The sequence below is a fragment of the Haematobia irritans genome, chromosome 2, assembly GCF_050003625.1.
Source record: "Haematobia irritans isolate KBUSLIRL chromosome 2, ASM5000362v1, whole genome shotgun sequence".
NCBI lineage: Eukaryota > Metazoa > Arthropoda > Insecta > Diptera > Muscidae > Haematobia > Haematobia irritans.
Window position 1 is genome coordinate 214,046,428 of NC_134398.1, and position 19,615 is coordinate 214,066,042.

The following is a 19,615-nucleotide window of genomic DNA, read 5'->3' on the forward strand; positions in this document are numbered from 1 at the left end:
ACAAACGAATCAAATGTCCCAAGTATTGAGCTGTATGTCGGCTCATTATTCAAATGCATACAAAGGTGCCCCTTATTTGAATAACAATAAAGATAATAATAGATAGAATAATAACAACAATAACAAAGTAGTAGACAAATAAATTATTAAGTCACGATGAAATCATAAACAAACTCAGTCACTCTGTCAGTTGGTTGGTTGGTCAACTGAAAAAGCATTATACGAGTATCAACAATCTCCCTTTTGAGTGAAATGATTTTGTATGTTGACCATAGTTTCCTTCTATAGAAGCATAGTTCATCCAATGTGAATTTGTGAAAAATGTCAATAAAGCGGAAGTTAAAAAATGTTTACATGACACAATACGTACTAATGATCATTAATTTAAGCATATTTGCCGTATGGAACTTCACACGAAAAATTAATATTTGCTTTTGGCTCAATAAATGGAGTTGAAGATGGGAGAGGGGCAACATATTGCGCTCGAAATAATTTTATTTTAAATATTTGCTCACTATTGCTAATAACTTGTCCTCAATCAGCAGTGGCTTCCTTATAATCACTATGTTATTAGCATAGATTAATGGTAGTAACAAATTCTACAAATAAAGGTGTTACAGTGGCAAAGCATAGATTTGGAAAACTAAAAATTTAAAATACCATTTTCTATTAGAATTTCACTATTTGCTATAGAAATAAAATTATGACAAAATTGTCTATAGAAATAAAACTTTGACAAAATTGTCTATAGAAATAAAATTATGACAAAATTTTCTATAGAAATAAAATTTTGACAAAATTTTCTATAGAAATAAAATTTTGACAAAATTTTCTATAGAAATAAAATTCTGACAAAATTTTCTATAGAAATAAAATTTTGACAAAATTTTTTATAGAAATAAAATTTTGACAAAATTTTCTATAGAAATAAAATTTTGACAAAATTTTCGATAGAAATAAAATTTTGACAAAATTTTCTATAGAAATAAAATTTTGACAAAATTTTCTATACAAATAAAATTTTGACAAAATCTTCTATGGAAATAAAATTTGGACAAAATTTTCTACAGAAATAAAATTTCGACAAAATTTTCTATAGAAATAAAATGTTAACAAAACTTTTTATAGAATTAAAATTTTTTAGAAAATTCTCTATATAAATAAAATTATGGGAAAATTTTCTATAGAAATAAAATTCCGACAAACATTTCTATAAAAATAAAATTTTGACAAAATTGTCTATAGAAATAAAATTATGACAAAATTTTCTATAGAAATAAAATTTTGACAAAATTTTCTATAGAAATAAAATTTTGACAAAATTTTCTATAGAAATAAAATTATGACATAGTTTTCTATAGAAATAAATTCTTTTACAAAATTTTCTATAGTAATAAAATTTTCTATAGAAATAAAATTTTGACAAAATTTTCTATAGAAATAAAATTTTGACAAAATCTTCTATATAAATAAAATTTTGATAAAATCTTCTATATAAATAAAATTTTGACAAAATTTTCTATAGAAATAACATTTGGACAAAATATTCCATAGAATAAAATTTTGACAAAATTTTCTATAGAAATAAAATTTTAACAAAAATTTCTTAGAAATAAAATTTTGACAAAATTTTCTATATAAATAAAATTTTGCAAAATTTTCTAGTGAAATAAAATTTTGACAAAATTTTCTGTTGAAATAAAACTTTGACAAAATTTTCTGTTGATATAAAATTTTAACAAAATTTTCTATAGAAATAAAATTTTGACAAAATTTTCTATACAAATAAAATTTTGACAAAATTTTCTATACAAATAAAATTTTGACAAAATCTTCTATGGAAATAAAATTTGGACAAAATTTTCCATAGAGTAAAATTTTGACAAAATTTTCCATAGAATAAAATTTTGACAAAATTTTCTATAGAAATAAAATGTTAACAAGACTTTTTATAGAATTAAAATTTTTTAGAAAATTCTCTATATAAATAAAATTTTGGGAAAATTTTCTATAGAAATAAAATTCCGACAAAATTTTCTATAGAAATAAAATTTTGACAAAATTTTCTATAGAAATAAAATTATGACAAAATTTTCTATAGAAATAAAATTTTGACAAAATTGTCTATAGAAATAAAATTATGACAAAAAATTTCTATAGAAATAAAATTTTGACAAAATTTTCTATAGAAATAAAATTATTACATAGTTTTCTATAGAAATAAATTCTTTTACAAAATTTTCTATAGTAATAAAATTTTGACAAAATTTTCTATAGAAATAAAATTTTGGCAAATTTTTCTATAGAAATAAAATTTTAACAAAATTTTCTATAGAAATAAAATTTTGACAAAATTTTCTATAGAAATAAAATTTTGTCAAAATCTTCTATATAAATAAAATTTTGATAAAATCTTCTATATAAATAAAATCTTGAAAAAATTTTTTATAGAAATAAAATTTGGACAAAATTTTCCATAGAATAAAATTTTGACAAAATTTTCTATAGAAATAAAATTTTAACAAAACTTTCTTAGAAATAAAATTTTGACAAAATTTTCTATAGAAATAAAATTTTGACAAAATTTTCTATACAAATAAAATTTTGACAAATTTTCTATAGAAATAAAATTTGGACAAAATTTTCCATAGAATAAAATTTTGACAAAATTTTCTATAGAAATAAAATTTTAACAAAATTTTCTATACAAATAAAATTTTGACAAAATTTTCTATGGAAATAAAATTTTGACAAAATGTAAGAAAATTTCTATAATGCGATCCATAGTCAAGAGTACATTAACTACTGTCCGGTGAATCTTTCGTCCCTGTTTAGACAGTTTTCCATAAATCCGAATGAATATGATAACGACCCACTTGTTTATTTTAGCTATTATATAGTGCCACAATATCTAGTCCAATAGTTCGGATATATCAACAAGTTGCCCAAAGTCTTTTGATGCAGGAGCTGTTGTTTTTTAATACCCATTAATAGTTTACATGTTGTATGGGAACGTTTATAATTAGAACAGAATAGTGGAAACTTTTTAAAACTATGGGAAGATGTTACCACGACAACATATGTTTTACCTGGAAAACAATAAATTTTGTCTTTTAGAAGCACAAATTTATTGTGTATTACGTAGGAGGAATGCAAAGTGGTAAAATAAATTTAGAAATGGAAAAAACCTAAAATTTGCTAACTGAAGATCTATGAAAATTCCCACAGAATAAAATACCAGAGAGGTATAAGAATTGTTACCAATACAAAATATTCAGTATATTGAAAGTTCTTAACCCAACTTCTATCCCATCTACTGAACCCAATTTATCGAAGGAATTTCTATGGTAAAAGTAGGCTTGAAGTTTTCTTTAACTTATTTGTATATGGATATATATTACTAAGTTTACAGTTGGAACATATATAAATATATTCGGTATACTACTTGATATGTATGTTATCTGTTCTTTCTCAATTGTTTTCATCCTTTCCAATCGTAACTTTATTAAATTCTTTACTGCTCCTTCATAGTATTTTGCAAAACTACTTTTTTGCCACATTATAAAAATCTTTCATTTCCGGTAAAAAACAGAATAACAAAAATAGTTGTTTTGTTTACTTCCTTATCAAAATCCCTTTAAAGAGGTCAATAATCTTGGAGTTGCAGCAGAGTAGTGGTGTAAACAAACGTTGGAAAAAACTATATTTTTCTGCTTTTCCTCCTATCCCAATGTACACAAAACGACATACAGAAAGACACACAAACGCAATGTAGCAATGGCAGCATTGATAAAGGCCGCACGCAAAATGATGACAAATTCAGCATAAAACGAAGACTGAGATGGAAGGAAGGAAGGTGTGGTGGGTTGACTGGATCGTTGGTGAGTGGACATGGACACATTCGGCAAATGCAGCCATGCACAAACTACTCTTGGTGTTGTTGTTTTTTAACTTCACGCATATCAAACCCATTCACATTAATCCCATCCTCAAAACTCCCCCTATCTATCATACGAATGCAAAGCTTAAAAACGAAGGCATTGGAAGTAATGACACACCCTTTATTTGTTGCAACTCCAAGTTTTCTCACATACAAATATTTTTGCAGTTTTATTAAATTATTTGAGCTTCGTTCAATAATAAGAATAAAAATTTCAAAATATGAAGTATGAAAAATGAAGAAAGGGAGTTTGCACCAAACACGTCACGAAAATTAAACGTAGTCGCCATTTAAAATGAAGGTTTCAAAAAAGCCGGTGAAACTGATTTTATTTTAATTTTTAATCAATCTATCGATACCATTAAGTAACGATGGTTTAAGTAACATAGAAAATATTTTCCGTTTGGTACAATGTAGTCAATTCAAGCAATTTCGGATGACATATTGAAAGAAATACTGCCCATGAGACTTATATATAGATTTACTTAGAATTTTTTTTTTAAGAAAGTGGGCCGCTTTTTTTGCTTCTCAAGTCGTAGTACAATCACAGTTGTGACACCTAAAAATAGGCAATGAACTGTTAATAGATCGCCAAAAATTCGTAGAACCAATAGGCAAATAAAGAAGAAGAACTGTTAATGTCAAGGATTGAATTTCGATTAAATGGATATAAAACGATTGTTGATTTTATTTAGAAATAATTTGTAACGAGCACAAATTCACACCCTATGCTTTCCAGACGTATGTTGGCAGAAACCCCGTCCTTGCTCATGTTTGCAAGGACGGAATAAACTTTTGGCAAAAATTTTTTACAGGAATAAAATGTTGACAAAATTTTCTATAAGAATAAAATTTTTGCCAAATTTTCTGTAGAAATAAATTTTTGACAAAATTTTCTATAGAAATAAAATTCTGACAAAATTCTCTATATGAATAAAACTTTGATAAAATTGTCACTAGGAATAAAATTTTGACAAAATTTTCTAAAAAAATTAGGTTTTGATTAAAAAAAGAAAAATTCCTATAGAAATAATATTTTCTATAAAAATAAAATTTTTGCAAAATTTTTTATAGAGATAAAATTTCCGACAAAATTTTCTATAGAAATAAAATTTTGACATAATTTTCTATAGAAATAAAATATTGACAAAATTTTCTATAGAAATAAAATTTTGACAAAATTTTCTGTAGAAATAAAATTTTGACAAAAATTTTTATAGGAATAAAATTTTAACAAAATTTTCTATATGAATAAAATTTTGACAAATAATAAAAGGAATATTGTATTAACAAAATTGTTTATAGGATTAAAATTTTAACAAAATATTCTCTAGGAATAAAATTTTGACAAAATTTCTTCTTATAGAAAATTTGTTAAAAATTTCATATAGGAATAAAATTTTCTATAGAAATGAAATTTTGACAAATTTTTCAATAAAAATAAAAGTTTTGACAAATTTTTCAATAAAAATAAAATTTTGCAAATTTTCAAAAAAAAAAATAATAATAAAATTTTGACTAAATTTTCTATAAAGTCAATATTAAGGCAAATTCTTTAAAAATTTAAATTCTATTTTTAGGTCATATTATTTAAATCCATTGCGGATAAGTCCTCCCTTTTTATAGAAGTATCCATTTTGCCTTATTGGTGCCACCTAAAAATATGTATGTAAAACTTCGACACATTTATAATTCAAGGGATATGTATACATCCAAATAAATTGTCACTATTAGGAGTTATCATAAAATAATAAATAAACTTTTTGAATAAAATAATAAATCAGTTCTTTCGAAGAAACATTTTTCCATATAATCACAAAAATTATATCAAAAACATCAAAAGAAGCCTTTTTATTTGGTAGTTTTTTGGTAAAATTTTAGAGTGGTAAATTTGCTTGGGGTGTTCTTGTCGGAAAGGTTATGTCTTGATCAATTACAATAACGTTAAAATGCTGGTTAGCTTTAATTTATATTTGAGGCGAATGATAGGCATTTTCTTGGTTTTATATACACAGAAAAAATTTTCACGAAAATTTTTCCAATTAAAGTCTTAGTTGAGTTTTAAAAAATATTCAATTAAAAATTTTATTGATTCAACAAATTTTTTAATTGAAACAAAAATCAATCACAAAAAATGACAGTATCAATTAATTTTTTAATTGGATCAATTAATCTTTTAATTGATACTATCATTTCTGTGTTTGAAGACATTTCAATTAAAAATTAACTTAAGTGAGATAAGTACTCACTAACACCCAACAGTCCAAATGATTGGGAACTGTCCTTAACCTTCATATTGAAGCTTTCCTGTTTTGATCACTTCCACAAAAGTATAAGACCATGGTCCATCTCAACGGTAACGATGACTGGTACAGACTAAAAAATAAGGAAGTAATCCCATACGTCCCTCATAGAATGATCGTCGTATGTATCCACAAAGAGTAAATTTTCAAAACACTACTATATATTAGTTGTGATCTTTCACTTTACTCGTAGTAAAAGTAGTAATAGGTAAAGAAACACGGCTATTATAGTTTAGCATTATTCTGATAGTAAAAATGTTCAGTATATATGAGTCGAGTTCCTTTACTCGTAGTAAAAGTAATAGCAGGTAAAGGAATACGACCGTTGTAGTTTGTTCCGACCTATTATCGACTACTTACCAATACAGCACTCTCGCGAACCACCTGCGAAACAGTTTCACGTAACTGAGCAGCCATGCCGGGCTTATTCAAAGCTCTAGTAAATTTTCTTTCCGTCATTGTCAAGTCAGGTTTGATGAAGAGACAGGGATAAATTCAAGAGATGGGAAGATGCATCTACCTTCTCTTCTGCTGTGTTTGTTTATATTTTCGCATCTATAATTTGCTATATATTTTTAGAACAGTTGTTTTGTGCGCAAATAAATATGAAAAATATTCCACATTCCATCTATAGAAGAAGCATAGAGCTAAGAGGTAGATAGAGAACAAACAAAAGCGCGGAGGATGTGTATTGTTCCTCTGCCCATGAACAGCAAACAAGTTTGCTGTAGTTCTGGTGTTTCTACCGTCTAACGATGATGACGTGATGAGTAATCCTTGTTGTCTGCCAATGGCCCCCGTATTCCTTACTTTTAACTTTGTATTTTTTAGTTTTTTTCTTTTTTGGTCTTCAGGTATTTTCACATTTATTTTTATTATATATATTCACACACATATATATTTCTTCCTGATTTTGGCTATGTTGTTTAACTTGCTTTCATCCTTTTTTCTCCACGAAGGGCCAAGTTATTCTAAGCGGCTTTCTTGTTGCACACATCCATATGTACAAGAATAAATGATGTTATACACACAACAGTGAGTGTGATTTTGCAAAACTATCAAAGATATCTTTGGTTTTTATCAACAAATAATTCACAAGAATTTTACAATGAATTCATTCACAAGCATTCATAAACATCCTTAGGAGAGCAGAAAAACAATAACAACACTACTGTGAGAACTCCAAATATATTTTATGCAAACACAATTTTATTTGCTCACACACACACAGCCAGATATGACAACGCAAGATAAATTTGACAATACTCGCGCAAGGTAAACAATATTATATCCACTTTTTTTTTCAACAATTTCGTTAGCAAAAGTTTGCATATATTTTATTATATTCGTTAATAACAAATAATCTCACGCGTTTTATTCATGTTGACTCTCACAGAAGCTGATTTGAACTGACAGCAAACACAAGTGCACCGTGTACCGTGGTGAGTTGAGTTTCAATCAGTGATGAGATTCCTAGCGTACAATTAATAGCATGAAACAATACTACTAGGGTACAATTGTTTCTTATTTGGATGTATAATTTATAACATAAAGTAATTAATAATAATTAATAGTAACAATTATGTAATTAGTCGAATTGCCAAATTCAGGCAAAAGTGGTACCTCCCATTTAAGACCATTACTAAGTTCATGTTGCAAAGTGGAAACCAAAATTTAAATTGCCAACATTACGTTCACACGAAATCCTTTTCTTTGGCAATTGAAATCTCGATAGGTGATTTGCAAACCCCGAAAAGCAAGATGCCGCGTAAGCGTAGCATACAAAAACTTGGACGGAATGGTGAAAATTTTGAAGATGAGTACTAGGGTCGGTTTTCGAGTTGAAAATCACCAGAAATAATCAAAATTATAAATGAAAACAAAAATATTGCCATAACATATTGGCGAAAAACGAAAAACGAACGTAGTACTTACTGTTATCGGTGCAACCAACACTTATTACTGGCCTTGAAATAAATGAATGTCAAGGTTACATTTACACATCTGTTCTTACGTTTGTCATCACTGTGGTGAATGTAAAGTTTCCATCACTGATAACAATATCAGCCCTGACAGAAACATCCCAGAAATATACAGGGTGACATTGTAACAACAGCAGATGGAAATCCAAAGACCAAGATCAATGCGCCGTTCAGATCATAAGTTTAAGTCTGAGCGGCGCTTAATATATAAATTTAGGCGGACAATATTAGCCGTGTCCAACATTTATGCGTCGTTCGAACTATAAATTTATCCGGACTTAAGTGTGTAAATATAGCCATAGCGATAGGCGAACACTTGTTTACGTGTATTTCTTATAAGAAGCCCAAAATCCACGACGGAATACCGTGATGGCTAGCGGCTTGTCGCCAATTTAAAATCTATTCTAGTTCCTTGGCGGAAAATGGTATAATAGTGCCATCGCTTATCAAGTTTTTTAGTTTTTAGGTTCTTTTCTAAAAAAACAGGCAAAAGTGCGAAAAGGCTTCGAATTCTGTTGTGAAAATAGGGCCATGCATAGAGGCAAATTGGGGGCATTTTCAGCACTGCACACAAACGAGAGTGCTGCGATTGCCCTGTTTCCTTCTTTGAATTCTTTCCTGCACGCTGAAAAGATAGCATTTTTTAGGTTGCGGTAACATTTTATAAATGCGCATTCTGTACTTTTTTTCACAAAAGAAAATACCATTAGAGTGTGACCAATATCTGGGATATGTTCGACACGAGCATTGTCGTCGGTATAAACTTATAATCTGGTCGGCCTATTATTGGCGTCGTTCTAAATTTATCTAAAAAGGCACCTAATAATTGCACTCATGAGATACTTTTTTGTAGTATCTTGGCGTGGTACAATTTCTCAATAGCCAACATTTTTGGAATTTGGGAGCGTTTCTGAGAATCCCCACTACGTCGAAAATAGTCGTATACGATATCCAAAACTCCTCGGAAAAGCGCCGTCACTATTGAGAAGTTGTACAAGTTGCAAGTTACATGTTGTAGCGTCTATCAGCAAGTGCTTTTATTCCCAATGGAGGCAGCGTGTCTGGAAAAATATTTGAAAAACTATCAGTTTATTCCATTTGGAAAGTCAAAAATTGTTCACCAATATACCTTTCACAATTTTAAGCGAAATAACTATGTTTTCAGCACTTCATTATAATTTTTATTTAAATAAATTATAAGAAGCTAGTTGTGCTTGGTGTTTCACAAAATATAAAATGGTTCTTGTAACAATAGTGATGGCAAAATACTTTTATGCGAATAGTGATGGCAAAATACTATCACAGTTGGCGATTGTTGCAGTGTCACTTACGAATCTGTGGTAGCGATGAGGATGAAATGGAACTTTGAAATGCTGGCAGGGCTACCATGCAATGCAGCAATTACATTAATGAAAGTGTAAACAACACTTCGCTAACGGTAACCGATGCCTTCCGATTGCAGACAGCGTCGTTTTTTGTAAACTCATTAGAAAACAATACCGCATGCTATCGCTTCGTTGAAAATTTGTTTCTTAAAATAGAGAATTAATGAAAAAGTATAAGTGATTTAATAACTAAATGCACTTTTTCTGATAGTTTGAAGGGGCTCTTATTGGCGTCGTCCTAAATTTATAAAAAAGGCACCTAATAATTGCACTCATGCGATACTTTTTTGTAGTAACTTGCCGTGATACAAAAAAGGGACCTAATAATTGCACTCATGCGATACTTTTTTGTAGTAACTTGCCGTGATACAACTTCTCAATAGTGACGGCGTTTTTCCGACGAGTTTTGGATGTCGTATACGATTGTTTTCGACGTGAAGCAGGTTTGCGCTTGGTGTTTCACAAAATATAAAATGGCTCTTGTTGTAACAATAGTGATGGCAAAATACTTCCATGTAAAGGGTGATTTGTTAGGAGCTTGATAACTTTTTTTTAAAAAAAAACGCATAAAATTTGCAAAATCTCATCGGTTCTTTATTTGAAACGTTAGATTGGTCCATGACATTTACTTTTTGAAGATAATTTCATTTAAATGTTGACCGCGGCTGCGTCTTAGGTGGTCCATTCGGAAAGTCCAATTTTGGGCAACTTTTTCGAGCATTTCGGCCGGAATAGCCCGAATTTCTTCGGAAATGTTGTCTTCCAAAGCTGGAATAGTTGCTGGCTTATTTCTGTAGACTTTAGACTTGACGTAGCCCCACAAAAAATAGTCTAAAGGCGTCAAATCGCATGATCTTGGTGGCCAACTTACCGGTCCATTTCTTGAGATGAATTGTTCTCCGAAGTTTTCCCTCAAAATGGCCATAGAATCGCGAGCTGTGTGGCATGTAGCGCCATCTTGTTGAAACCACATGTCAACCAAGTTCAGTTCTTCCATTTTTGGCAACAAAAAGTTTGTTAGCATCGAACGATAGAGATCGCCATTCACCGTAACGTTGCGTCCAACAGCATCTTTGAAAAAATACGGTCCAATGATTCCACCAGCGTACAAACCACACCAAACAGTGCATGGGCAGTTCTTGAACGGGATGCATGGGCAGTTCTTGAACGGCTTCTGGTTGCTCTTCACTCCAAATGCGGCAATTTTGCTTATTTACGTAGCCATTCAACCAGAAATGAGCCTCATCGCTGAACAAAATTTGTCGATAAAAAAGCGGATTTTCTGCCACTGATTTTGGTAATAAAATTCAATGATTTGCAAGCGTTGCTCGTTAGTAAGTCTATTCATGATGAAATGTCAAAGCATACTGAGCATCTTTCTCTTTGACACCATGTCTGAAATCCCACGTGATCTGTCAAATACTAATGCATGAAAATCCTAACCTCAAAAGAATCACCCTTTACATTTCATACTTTTTCATACGCTTTCCCCATCACAGTTGGCGATTGTTGCAGTGTCACTTATGTGCTTTACAGATTATCAGTGTGGGATCCGATATTTAAGGGAGAAATGGCAACTCTAAGAACAAAAGGAATTCGCTATTAAAGTTGCAAAGAAGAAGAGAGAAGTCAGTCGAGAAGAGGACGCGCTACCGAAGAGACGACGCGATTTTAAGACGAAAACAATCATTTAATTTTTTTCTTTAAAATTTACTTTCTTTCATGTTTTTTTTATTAATAAATGATAATTCTTTATATTAAAGTGTTGTGTTAGAACTTATTTGGTTCAAGACCCTTAGTTCACGCTCTTAAGAGGAAAATTCCCATATTTTTGAGGGCTCGTCCAGAATCTTCCAAATTCTTCGGAGGTTTGCCTGGATAAAAAACGGATAAATAAATAAAAAGTGATGAAATTCTAAGCCGTTGACTATACCCTAGACAAGAAAAAAAAAAGAGAAAAAAAAACAAAGGAAAATAAAAAGTGATGAAATTCTAAGACATTGACTATACCCTAGACAAAACACAAAAAGAAAAGGAAAACATATTCACAAACACAGTGAACAGAACTTTGTTAAATTCGGCAATAGTGTGTAAGACAAATTCTTTGATGGTGTATAAGCAAAACGAAATATACGCGACGTACAATAAGACATAGCTTTGACCGTTGAGAATTTGAATTTGGAGGAGTGTTAGCCGAAATAAAACAAACAATGGCTAGTTTGGGTATGTTTGATTGTGTGCGTGAGAACATTCGTAGAAGCAGAAGAGAAGTTGTTGTAGCTTTACATAAGCTAGTGTTTGAGAAAGAAGGTGATAGATCGAACCGACAGCGGTTGAGAGTATTCGAAGGTTTCGATTACGACGAAAATGCTCCTATGTATGAAAAGAAAGCTGCCTATGTGAGAGAGAATTTGACGTCGGCAGATCTGATTTCTATTTGCAACTTGTTGGGCATCAGTTACAGAGCAGACGATTTGATGCTACATATTTTCAAGAATTTAAGGAAGGGTTGTTTACTGGCATCAGACACAGACGGTGTTAATGAGGATGCAGAAAACGAAGAAGACGATGATCAAGACGAAGAGTGTGCAAATATGAAATTAGAAATAAACCAACGACAGGCTCAGGGCATAATGACGACGCAAGACGGAGACCAACACAACGAAAGCTTTTTCTCAACTACTTTTGAGAGCGGCAATGCAGCTAGGGGTATATGTGTAAGCGAACCAAAAACAAAACAAACACCAACACCAAGATTTACATTGAATTTTCGCGACATTGAAGACTCGATTAGACAATTTGATGGCACGGGTATACCAACAATTGAAGTTTGGGTAACCGAATTAGAGGAGACTGCAGCAATAATGCAATGGGATAGCTTTCAATTGTTTGTGTTTGCAAAAAAATCATTGTGTGGTCTGGCAAAATTGTTTGTCCAAAGCGAGAGGGGCATAACATCGTGGACAAAATTGAGAGCCGCACTCATTGACGAATTTTCCAGAAAGACAAATAGTGCGCAAATACACAAACAACTTTCTGAAAGAAAGATGAAAAAAGGAGAGAGTGTTTTTGAGTACTTTTTCAACGTTAAAGAAATAGCAAGCAGAGGCTCAGTTGAGGAGGGCTCAATAATCCAGTATGTTATCGACGGTATCGATGATTTAAATTTAAATAAGTCGATGTTATATGGTGCAAAAAATATGCGTGAATTTAAAGAAAAACTATCCGTATATGAAACATTCCGCGAGAAATCAAAAGGTGAGAATAACTCGAGAGTGATTATTCAAAAATCTGATAAGAAGAAAAGCGACGGTAACCGTGTTAACAAAAAAGAACTTGTTTGCTATAACTGTGGTGCCAAAGGTCACAAATCAAACGAATGTAAAGATAAGGATAAAGGTGTAAAATGTTTTAAGTGCAACCAATTTGGCCATATAGCGACACAGTGTAACACTACAGATTCACAATTATCCAATACTCGGTTGTTAAAAGCGGATGAAATAATGAACAAAACGGTGAAAATAGATAATCGTGAATACATAGCATTGATAGATACCGGAAGCAAATTTAATATAATGACGGATAAAGTTTTCAAAAATATTTCTGACGCGAATCTTTGCAAATGTAATTTTTATTTAATTGGTTTTGGTTGTGCAAAAATTAAACCCATTGGACAATTTGAGAAGACAGTCATAATTGACGACGAACAATACGATGTGAAATTTGTAGTAGTGCCACAAGACATAAACGTTGATCTGATAATTGGTGAAAACTTTTTCTCACAAGCTGAAGTGGTTATACGGCCGACCGGTATTGTCATTCGGAAAATAGACTCTGGGAACGAGAATTTTCCATTGATGAGAATAGGCTGTGTAGAAGTTGAATCTTTGGATATAGGCGAAATGGCAACTACAGACGCAAGAAGCAAAGTCGAGAAAATCATAAAGGAGTATAAACCGGAAAAATGTAAGTCTGTAAATGTAGAAATGAATATCGTTTTGGAAGATGACACACCAATAGCGACACGTCCTAGAAGACTTCCATTTATAGAAAGGTGCTTAGTTGACAATCAGGTGGAACAGTGGCTAAGAGATGGAATTATAGAGGAATCCGATTCTGAGTACAGTAGCGCAGTAGTTCTTGTTAAAAAGCGAGATGGTTCTTCCAGACTCTGCGTAGACTATCGCCGCATAAACAAAGTCATTGTTAAAGATCGATTCCCCTTACCCCTGATCGAGGACCAACTGGATCGACTCCAGAATGCGAAGGTTTTTAGCACATTAGATCTGAAAAATGGATTTTTCCATGTTTCTGTCGCAGAAACGAGTAGGAAGTTTACTTCTTTCGTAACCCATAATGGACAGTATCAATTTAGAAAAGTACCATTTGGTCTATCTAATTCTCCAGCGGTTTTCCAGAGATATATCAATGCCATATTTAGAGAGACGACGCGTAAGGGAATTGCTCTACCCTACGTAGATGATATTATCATACCTGGATCTGACGAAAATGAGGCCGTAGAAAACTTAATGACTGTAATTCAACTTTGTCGAGAATATGGACTCGAATTGAACCTTAAGAAGTGCAAGTTTCTCAAGAAGCAAATCGAATTTTTGGGTTTCGTTATAGAAGACGGAAAGATATCTCCGAACCCGGCAAAGGTGAATGCCGTAATTAAGTTTCCAGTTCCAACGAATTTAAGACAGCTACAAGGTTTCATGGGATTAGCTGGATACCTGCGAAGATTTATTCCAAACTTTTCCATCATAGCTAAACCATTATCTGACATGACCAAAAACAATGCAAAATTTGAGATGGGTAGTCGAGAAATTGAGGCATTTAATGATTTAAAGGATATTTTATGCAATACCCCGGTATTGAGTATTTTCAACCAAGATTATCCAACCGAGTTGCACACTGATGCTTCAATAGACGGATACGGTGCAATTCTGATGCAAAAGTTACCGAGCGATGGTCAGCTTCATCCTGTGTATTACATGAGTCGAAAAACATCTGAGGCGGAGAGAAAGTACAGCAGTTACGAACTTGAAATATTAGCTGTTGTGGAAGCCTTGAAGAAGTTCCGCGTATATCTTCTAGGAATTCATTTCAAAATTGTGACTGATTGTAACGCTTTCACCAAGACGCTTGAAAAGAAGGATCTATGCACAAGAGTGGCAAGGTGGGTACTGCTACTCCAGGAGTTTGACTACGAGGTGGAACACAGAGCAGGAACTCGCATGAGGCATGTCGATTTTTTGAGTAGACATCCTGTAATGATGATAGCCGAAGATAATATTGTATCTAGATTGCGAAATTCCCAAAATAACGACGATGAATTGAAACCTATTATTCACATTCTTAAAGAACAAGACGAGTTCGACGGATATATAATGAAAGGCGACATCTTATATAAAATAGTAGATGACTGTGAGGTAATAGTCGTTCCAAAAGCAATGCAAAGAGAAGTGATCCGCAAAGCACATGAGAATGGACATTTTGCAGCGAAGAAAGTAAAAGAATTGTTGCGTCGAGAATATTATATGCCGAAAATGGACGAAAAGATTAAGCATCACATCGACAACTGCGTGAAGTGTATCATTATCAACAGAAAACGAGGAAGGCAGGAAGGTGAATTACATCCACACCACAAGTATGATGAGCCGTTGCATACTTACCATGTAGATCATCTAGGTCCCTTAGAGTCAACCAACAAACAATATAAGCATATCTTTGTGGTAGTAGATGCGTTCACAAAATTTTGTTGGCTTTATGGAACCAAAAGTACAACTTCAAGCGAAGTGATAGCCAAGTTGACGATGCAGAGTACCGTTTTTGGAAACCCAATGCGAATAATATCCGATCGAGGGACAGCGTTTACCTCTGACGAATTTAAGAGGTATTGCGAATCAGAAAGCATTCAACACATTCTAATCACGACGGGTCTACCAAGAGCCAACGGACAAGTAGAAAGGATGAATGCAGTGATAGCATCAGTATTGGCGAAGTTAAGCGTAGAAGATCCAACGAAATGGTATAAGTACCTACACCAGGTACAACAATCCATGAATTCGACATTTTCAAGAAGTATACAATGTACACCATTTGAACTTTTGATCGGAACGAAGATGCGAACATCAGATCAATTACACATAAAGAAATTGATGGACGATGAAATGGTTAAACATTTTAATACACAAAGAGAAGAATTGCGAAGCAACGCAAAGAAGCAGATTCTGAAGATTCAAGAAGAGAACCTGAAAGGTTACAACTTACGACGAAAGCAAGCAACAAAGTACAATATCGGAGATCTAGTCGCTGTTAAGAGGACACAGTTTGGACCAGGTCTTAAACTCAAACAAAAGTACTACGGACCTTATGAAGTGGCGAAGGTCAAGGTCAACGATACTTACGACGTGAGCAAGGTGGGTAATTCTGAAGGACCCCGAAATACAACAACGTGTGCCCAATACCTCAAGCCGTGGGGATTGCATCAAGACGACGATGAATTCGAGACGAATTCAATGCAGGAGGGCCGAAATGTGGGATCCGATATTTAAGGGAGAAATGGCAACTCTAAGAACAAAAGGAATTCGCTATTAAAGTTGCAAAGAAGAAGAGAGAAGTCAGTCGAGAAGAGGACGCGCTACCGAAGAGACGACGCGATTTTAAGACGAAAACAATCATTTAATTTTTTTCTTTAAAATTTACTTTCTTTCATGTTTTTTTTATTAATAAATGATAATTCTTTATATTAAAGTGTTGTGTTAGAACTTATTTGGTTCAAGACCCTTAGTTCACGCTCTTAAGAGGAAAATTCCCATATCAGTTATTCCGGACGGAATGTCGGTGTTTGTAAAGAATCTTACAGTGACAACAGCACTGTCGTCCGGAATAACTGATAGTCTGTAATGCGCTTTACAGACTATCAGTTATTCCGGACGACAGTGCTCGTGTCGAACATATCCCATATATTGTGCACATTATAAGTTAAGTCCGAAGGCATAATCGATACTGATGTATGTTTATGGAATCGATAACACATTTACCGATTATTTAGTCATCGCCGACAAGTCGTATCGATCCGACACACTGTAGGATTCGTTACAAACACCGACATTCCGTCCGGAATAACTGATAGTGTGTAAAGCGCATAAAGCGCATGAATTGTAAAAATATATCTGAACGATTAATTAGAGGGTGTGAACTTTTTTTTTTGCAACTGCGGTAAGCCGTCTCAATTGACCAACGTCGTCAATTAATATTCGCCAACATCGTTCTATTCTGTTGAAGTTGGTTTATACAATTTGTGTTTTAAGATTATTCATTCGGTGTATATTTAAATCTACATAATATTACTAGAAGTATCATTGGATAGTTGGTACGTATAAAATATTTTGTGTTGTATCTATTTGTGGAACGCTTAGAATGCTTAAAATGCTAATTTTGTCTGCAATTGAACGTTTAGTGGCGATTTAACCGTTAAAATTTATATTTGCACACACACACATTCAGAAATATTATGTTTGTGGGAGTTTTAAACGCTTGGAAATTGTTGACAGCAGAATTGGTAATATTTTCATAAAAGAGCCAAGTAAAAATAATAAATAGTTGACAAGCCCCTTGTTGGAATCTCAGCAGGTTAGTTCCATAGGCTCCGTAGGGTGAATGAAATTGATATCGGGCATAATAAATTCCATTCGCAACATTTTCTCAAGAAAACATTTGGGCCATTCGAGAAGAATTGTAGGATCGAATTGAGTCTCAAAACGAGCAGATATGAAGGGATACGAAGGAGCTCGATGCTATATACCATCACATCTGATTCACGATTTAACAATATCTCCTATTTAGAGCTGTATCATACTTGTGATCTTGTCCCACTACAAACGTTTCAAATTAGACATTTCAACATTTATAGCAAATTTATAAAATAAAACAAAGCGCGAAGAATCAATAATCAATGGCAAACATGAACATTATGTTACAACACTTTTTGGTTTGGGACAATACCAATAGTCTCACAATCAATTTCTGAGTCGATTTCCATTCGTCTGTCGGTTAATTTTCATCCCATCGTAGGATTTAAGCTTAATTGATTTAATAAATGTTTGAATAGAATTCAATTGAAAAAAATTTTCCCCTAAATCGGACGAAATCACTCTTGGAAGGAAAGAAGCCATTCCAATACAAAACTATTTGGGGTTTTCTACTTTAAACTTTTTTTCGTTTCATTTTAAAATACGAGTATTTTTAAATTTTAATGAAATCTCATTCGATTCAACATATTTATTTCAACTTTAAAAATTCGTTTCGTTTGTATGTGAATAAATTGATTTTTAAAAATGGGCATTTTTAACCCTGGACAGTCATCCTTCGTCAAAATGACGACGCATAATTTCAATTTCGATCTAAAATGTATTTTAGTCGATTGGGAAATGATAAATTTAAGCTATACTAATTAAACTTTTTTATGAATTTGTGTTGTATACTAATTAAAAACATATTGAATAAGAAAATATTCTCAAATTTGGTTCTCATTTTTGCTCACAATGCAAATTATAGCGTCTTTAAATATGCCGTAGTCAAAATGACGAAGGATGACGTTAGTGTACAAAAAATAAGGATGACTTTCCAGGGTTAAATTTATGGCCGAGAATTCATTAAAATTTTGAAAATATTTTTACTGTTTCGTTTGATATAGGGGAACACGGCATGAGTGACTTGCCTTTCGAAATACGATGTCGTTAAAATACGAATCAAAACTTTCGCATGAGATGAGCGAGCAGGGGATTACAATAATTTCATGACGATATTCTTACAGTCTAGATATTTAACCCTACTTCAAACCCACAGGACATGTCGGTATGCCTTCATCATGTTTAAAACCATTTGAAAGACAGATTTTTTTAGAAATACAAATCAAAAACAGAAACGATGAGAATAATTTTGTGGGTACCCAGCAAGCATTTACATATGATTATAAGCGTTTTATAAGTGTTCAAATGTAAGTGAAACACTTATAAAACGTTTGCTGTGACACTTACAAAAGACATCAAAGTAAGCGTTTTATAATCGAAAAGGACCCTTATTTATAAGCATTTAAAGGACGATTGCAAAACATGTTTTGTAAATGTCGTTTTCTAAATGCTTAAAATACAGGTTATGCAAATACTTAAAAAAACACGTATTTTAAATAAAATAAGAAGCGTTTCGAATTTGTTTCTTATTGATTAACTAAAAAAACATTTTTAATATTATTTTTTAATAGTATAAAAATATTAATTAATATTATTTCATTTAAAAGTAATAAAATTAATAATACATACATTTAATTGTTTAATTGTTATTTCATTTAAAACTAATAACAATTATAATGCAAGCTTGCTGCAATCTTAATTTACAAAACGCTTGCCAATATGCTTGCTGGGTATATAAATATCCCTCAAATTGTAAATGTGTAGAATTTTAAATGTTATAAGTAATTTGGTTTGCACAATCGAGGGAATGCTACTACTTCTACAAAAAAGGAGATATTACACACAATGGATTTTGATAGTTTGATCTCGCACAAATATTAAAATCGAATCTATAGAAAATTTTACAAGTTTTTATTTCTATAGAAAATTGTCATATTTTCTATAGAAAATTATTATATTTTCTATAGAAAATTATATCTATAAAAATTTTTTACTTCTAAAGAAAATGTTCTCAACATTTTACTTCTATAAAAATGTTGTCAACATTTTATTTCTGTAGAAATTTTTTCAACAATTTCTCAAAATTTCATTTCTGTAGAATTTTTTTTCAACATTTTCTCAAAATTTCATTTCTGTAGAAAATTTTCTAAAAATTTTATTTCTATAGAAAATTTTCTCAAAATTTTATTTCTATAAATTCCCAAAATTTTATTTCTACCCAGCAAAAACTCTCATTACCCGGAAATCTTGTAGGTACCCAGCAAAAACTCTCATTACCCGGTAATCTTGTAGGTAAGCCTATTTA

General features: G+C 31.9%; 2 protein-coding genes across 5 annotated transcripts in view; one reads left to right on the forward strand and one right to left on the reverse strand.

Annotated features, from left to right (window-relative positions):
- Ziz (dedicator of cytokinesis protein Ziz) overlaps positions 1 to 7,638 on the reverse strand; it is a 106,418-nt gene extending 98,780 nt beyond the window's left edge. For all 3 annotated transcript variants that reach the window (XM_075297382.1, XM_075297381.1, XM_075297383.1), the window contains exon 1: positions 6,604 to 7,638. In XM_075297382.1, the coding sequence (XP_075153497.1) occupies positions 6,604 to 6,702 (99 nt within the window). In that variant the 5' untranslated portion in view covers positions 6,703 to 7,638. The remainder of the gene's footprint in view (positions 1 to 6,603) is intronic.
- A 9,253-nt stretch (positions 7,639 to 16,891) lies between these two features.
- The window catches only part of LOC142227063 (uncharacterized), a 41,687-nt gene continuing 38,963 nt past the window's right edge, over positions 16,892 to 19,615 (forward strand). For both annotated transcript variants that reach the window (XM_075297386.1, XM_075297387.1), the window contains exon 1: positions 16,892 to 16,991. The gene's annotated coding sequence lies outside the window, so the exon portion shown is untranslated. The remainder of the gene's footprint in view (positions 16,992 to 19,615) is intronic.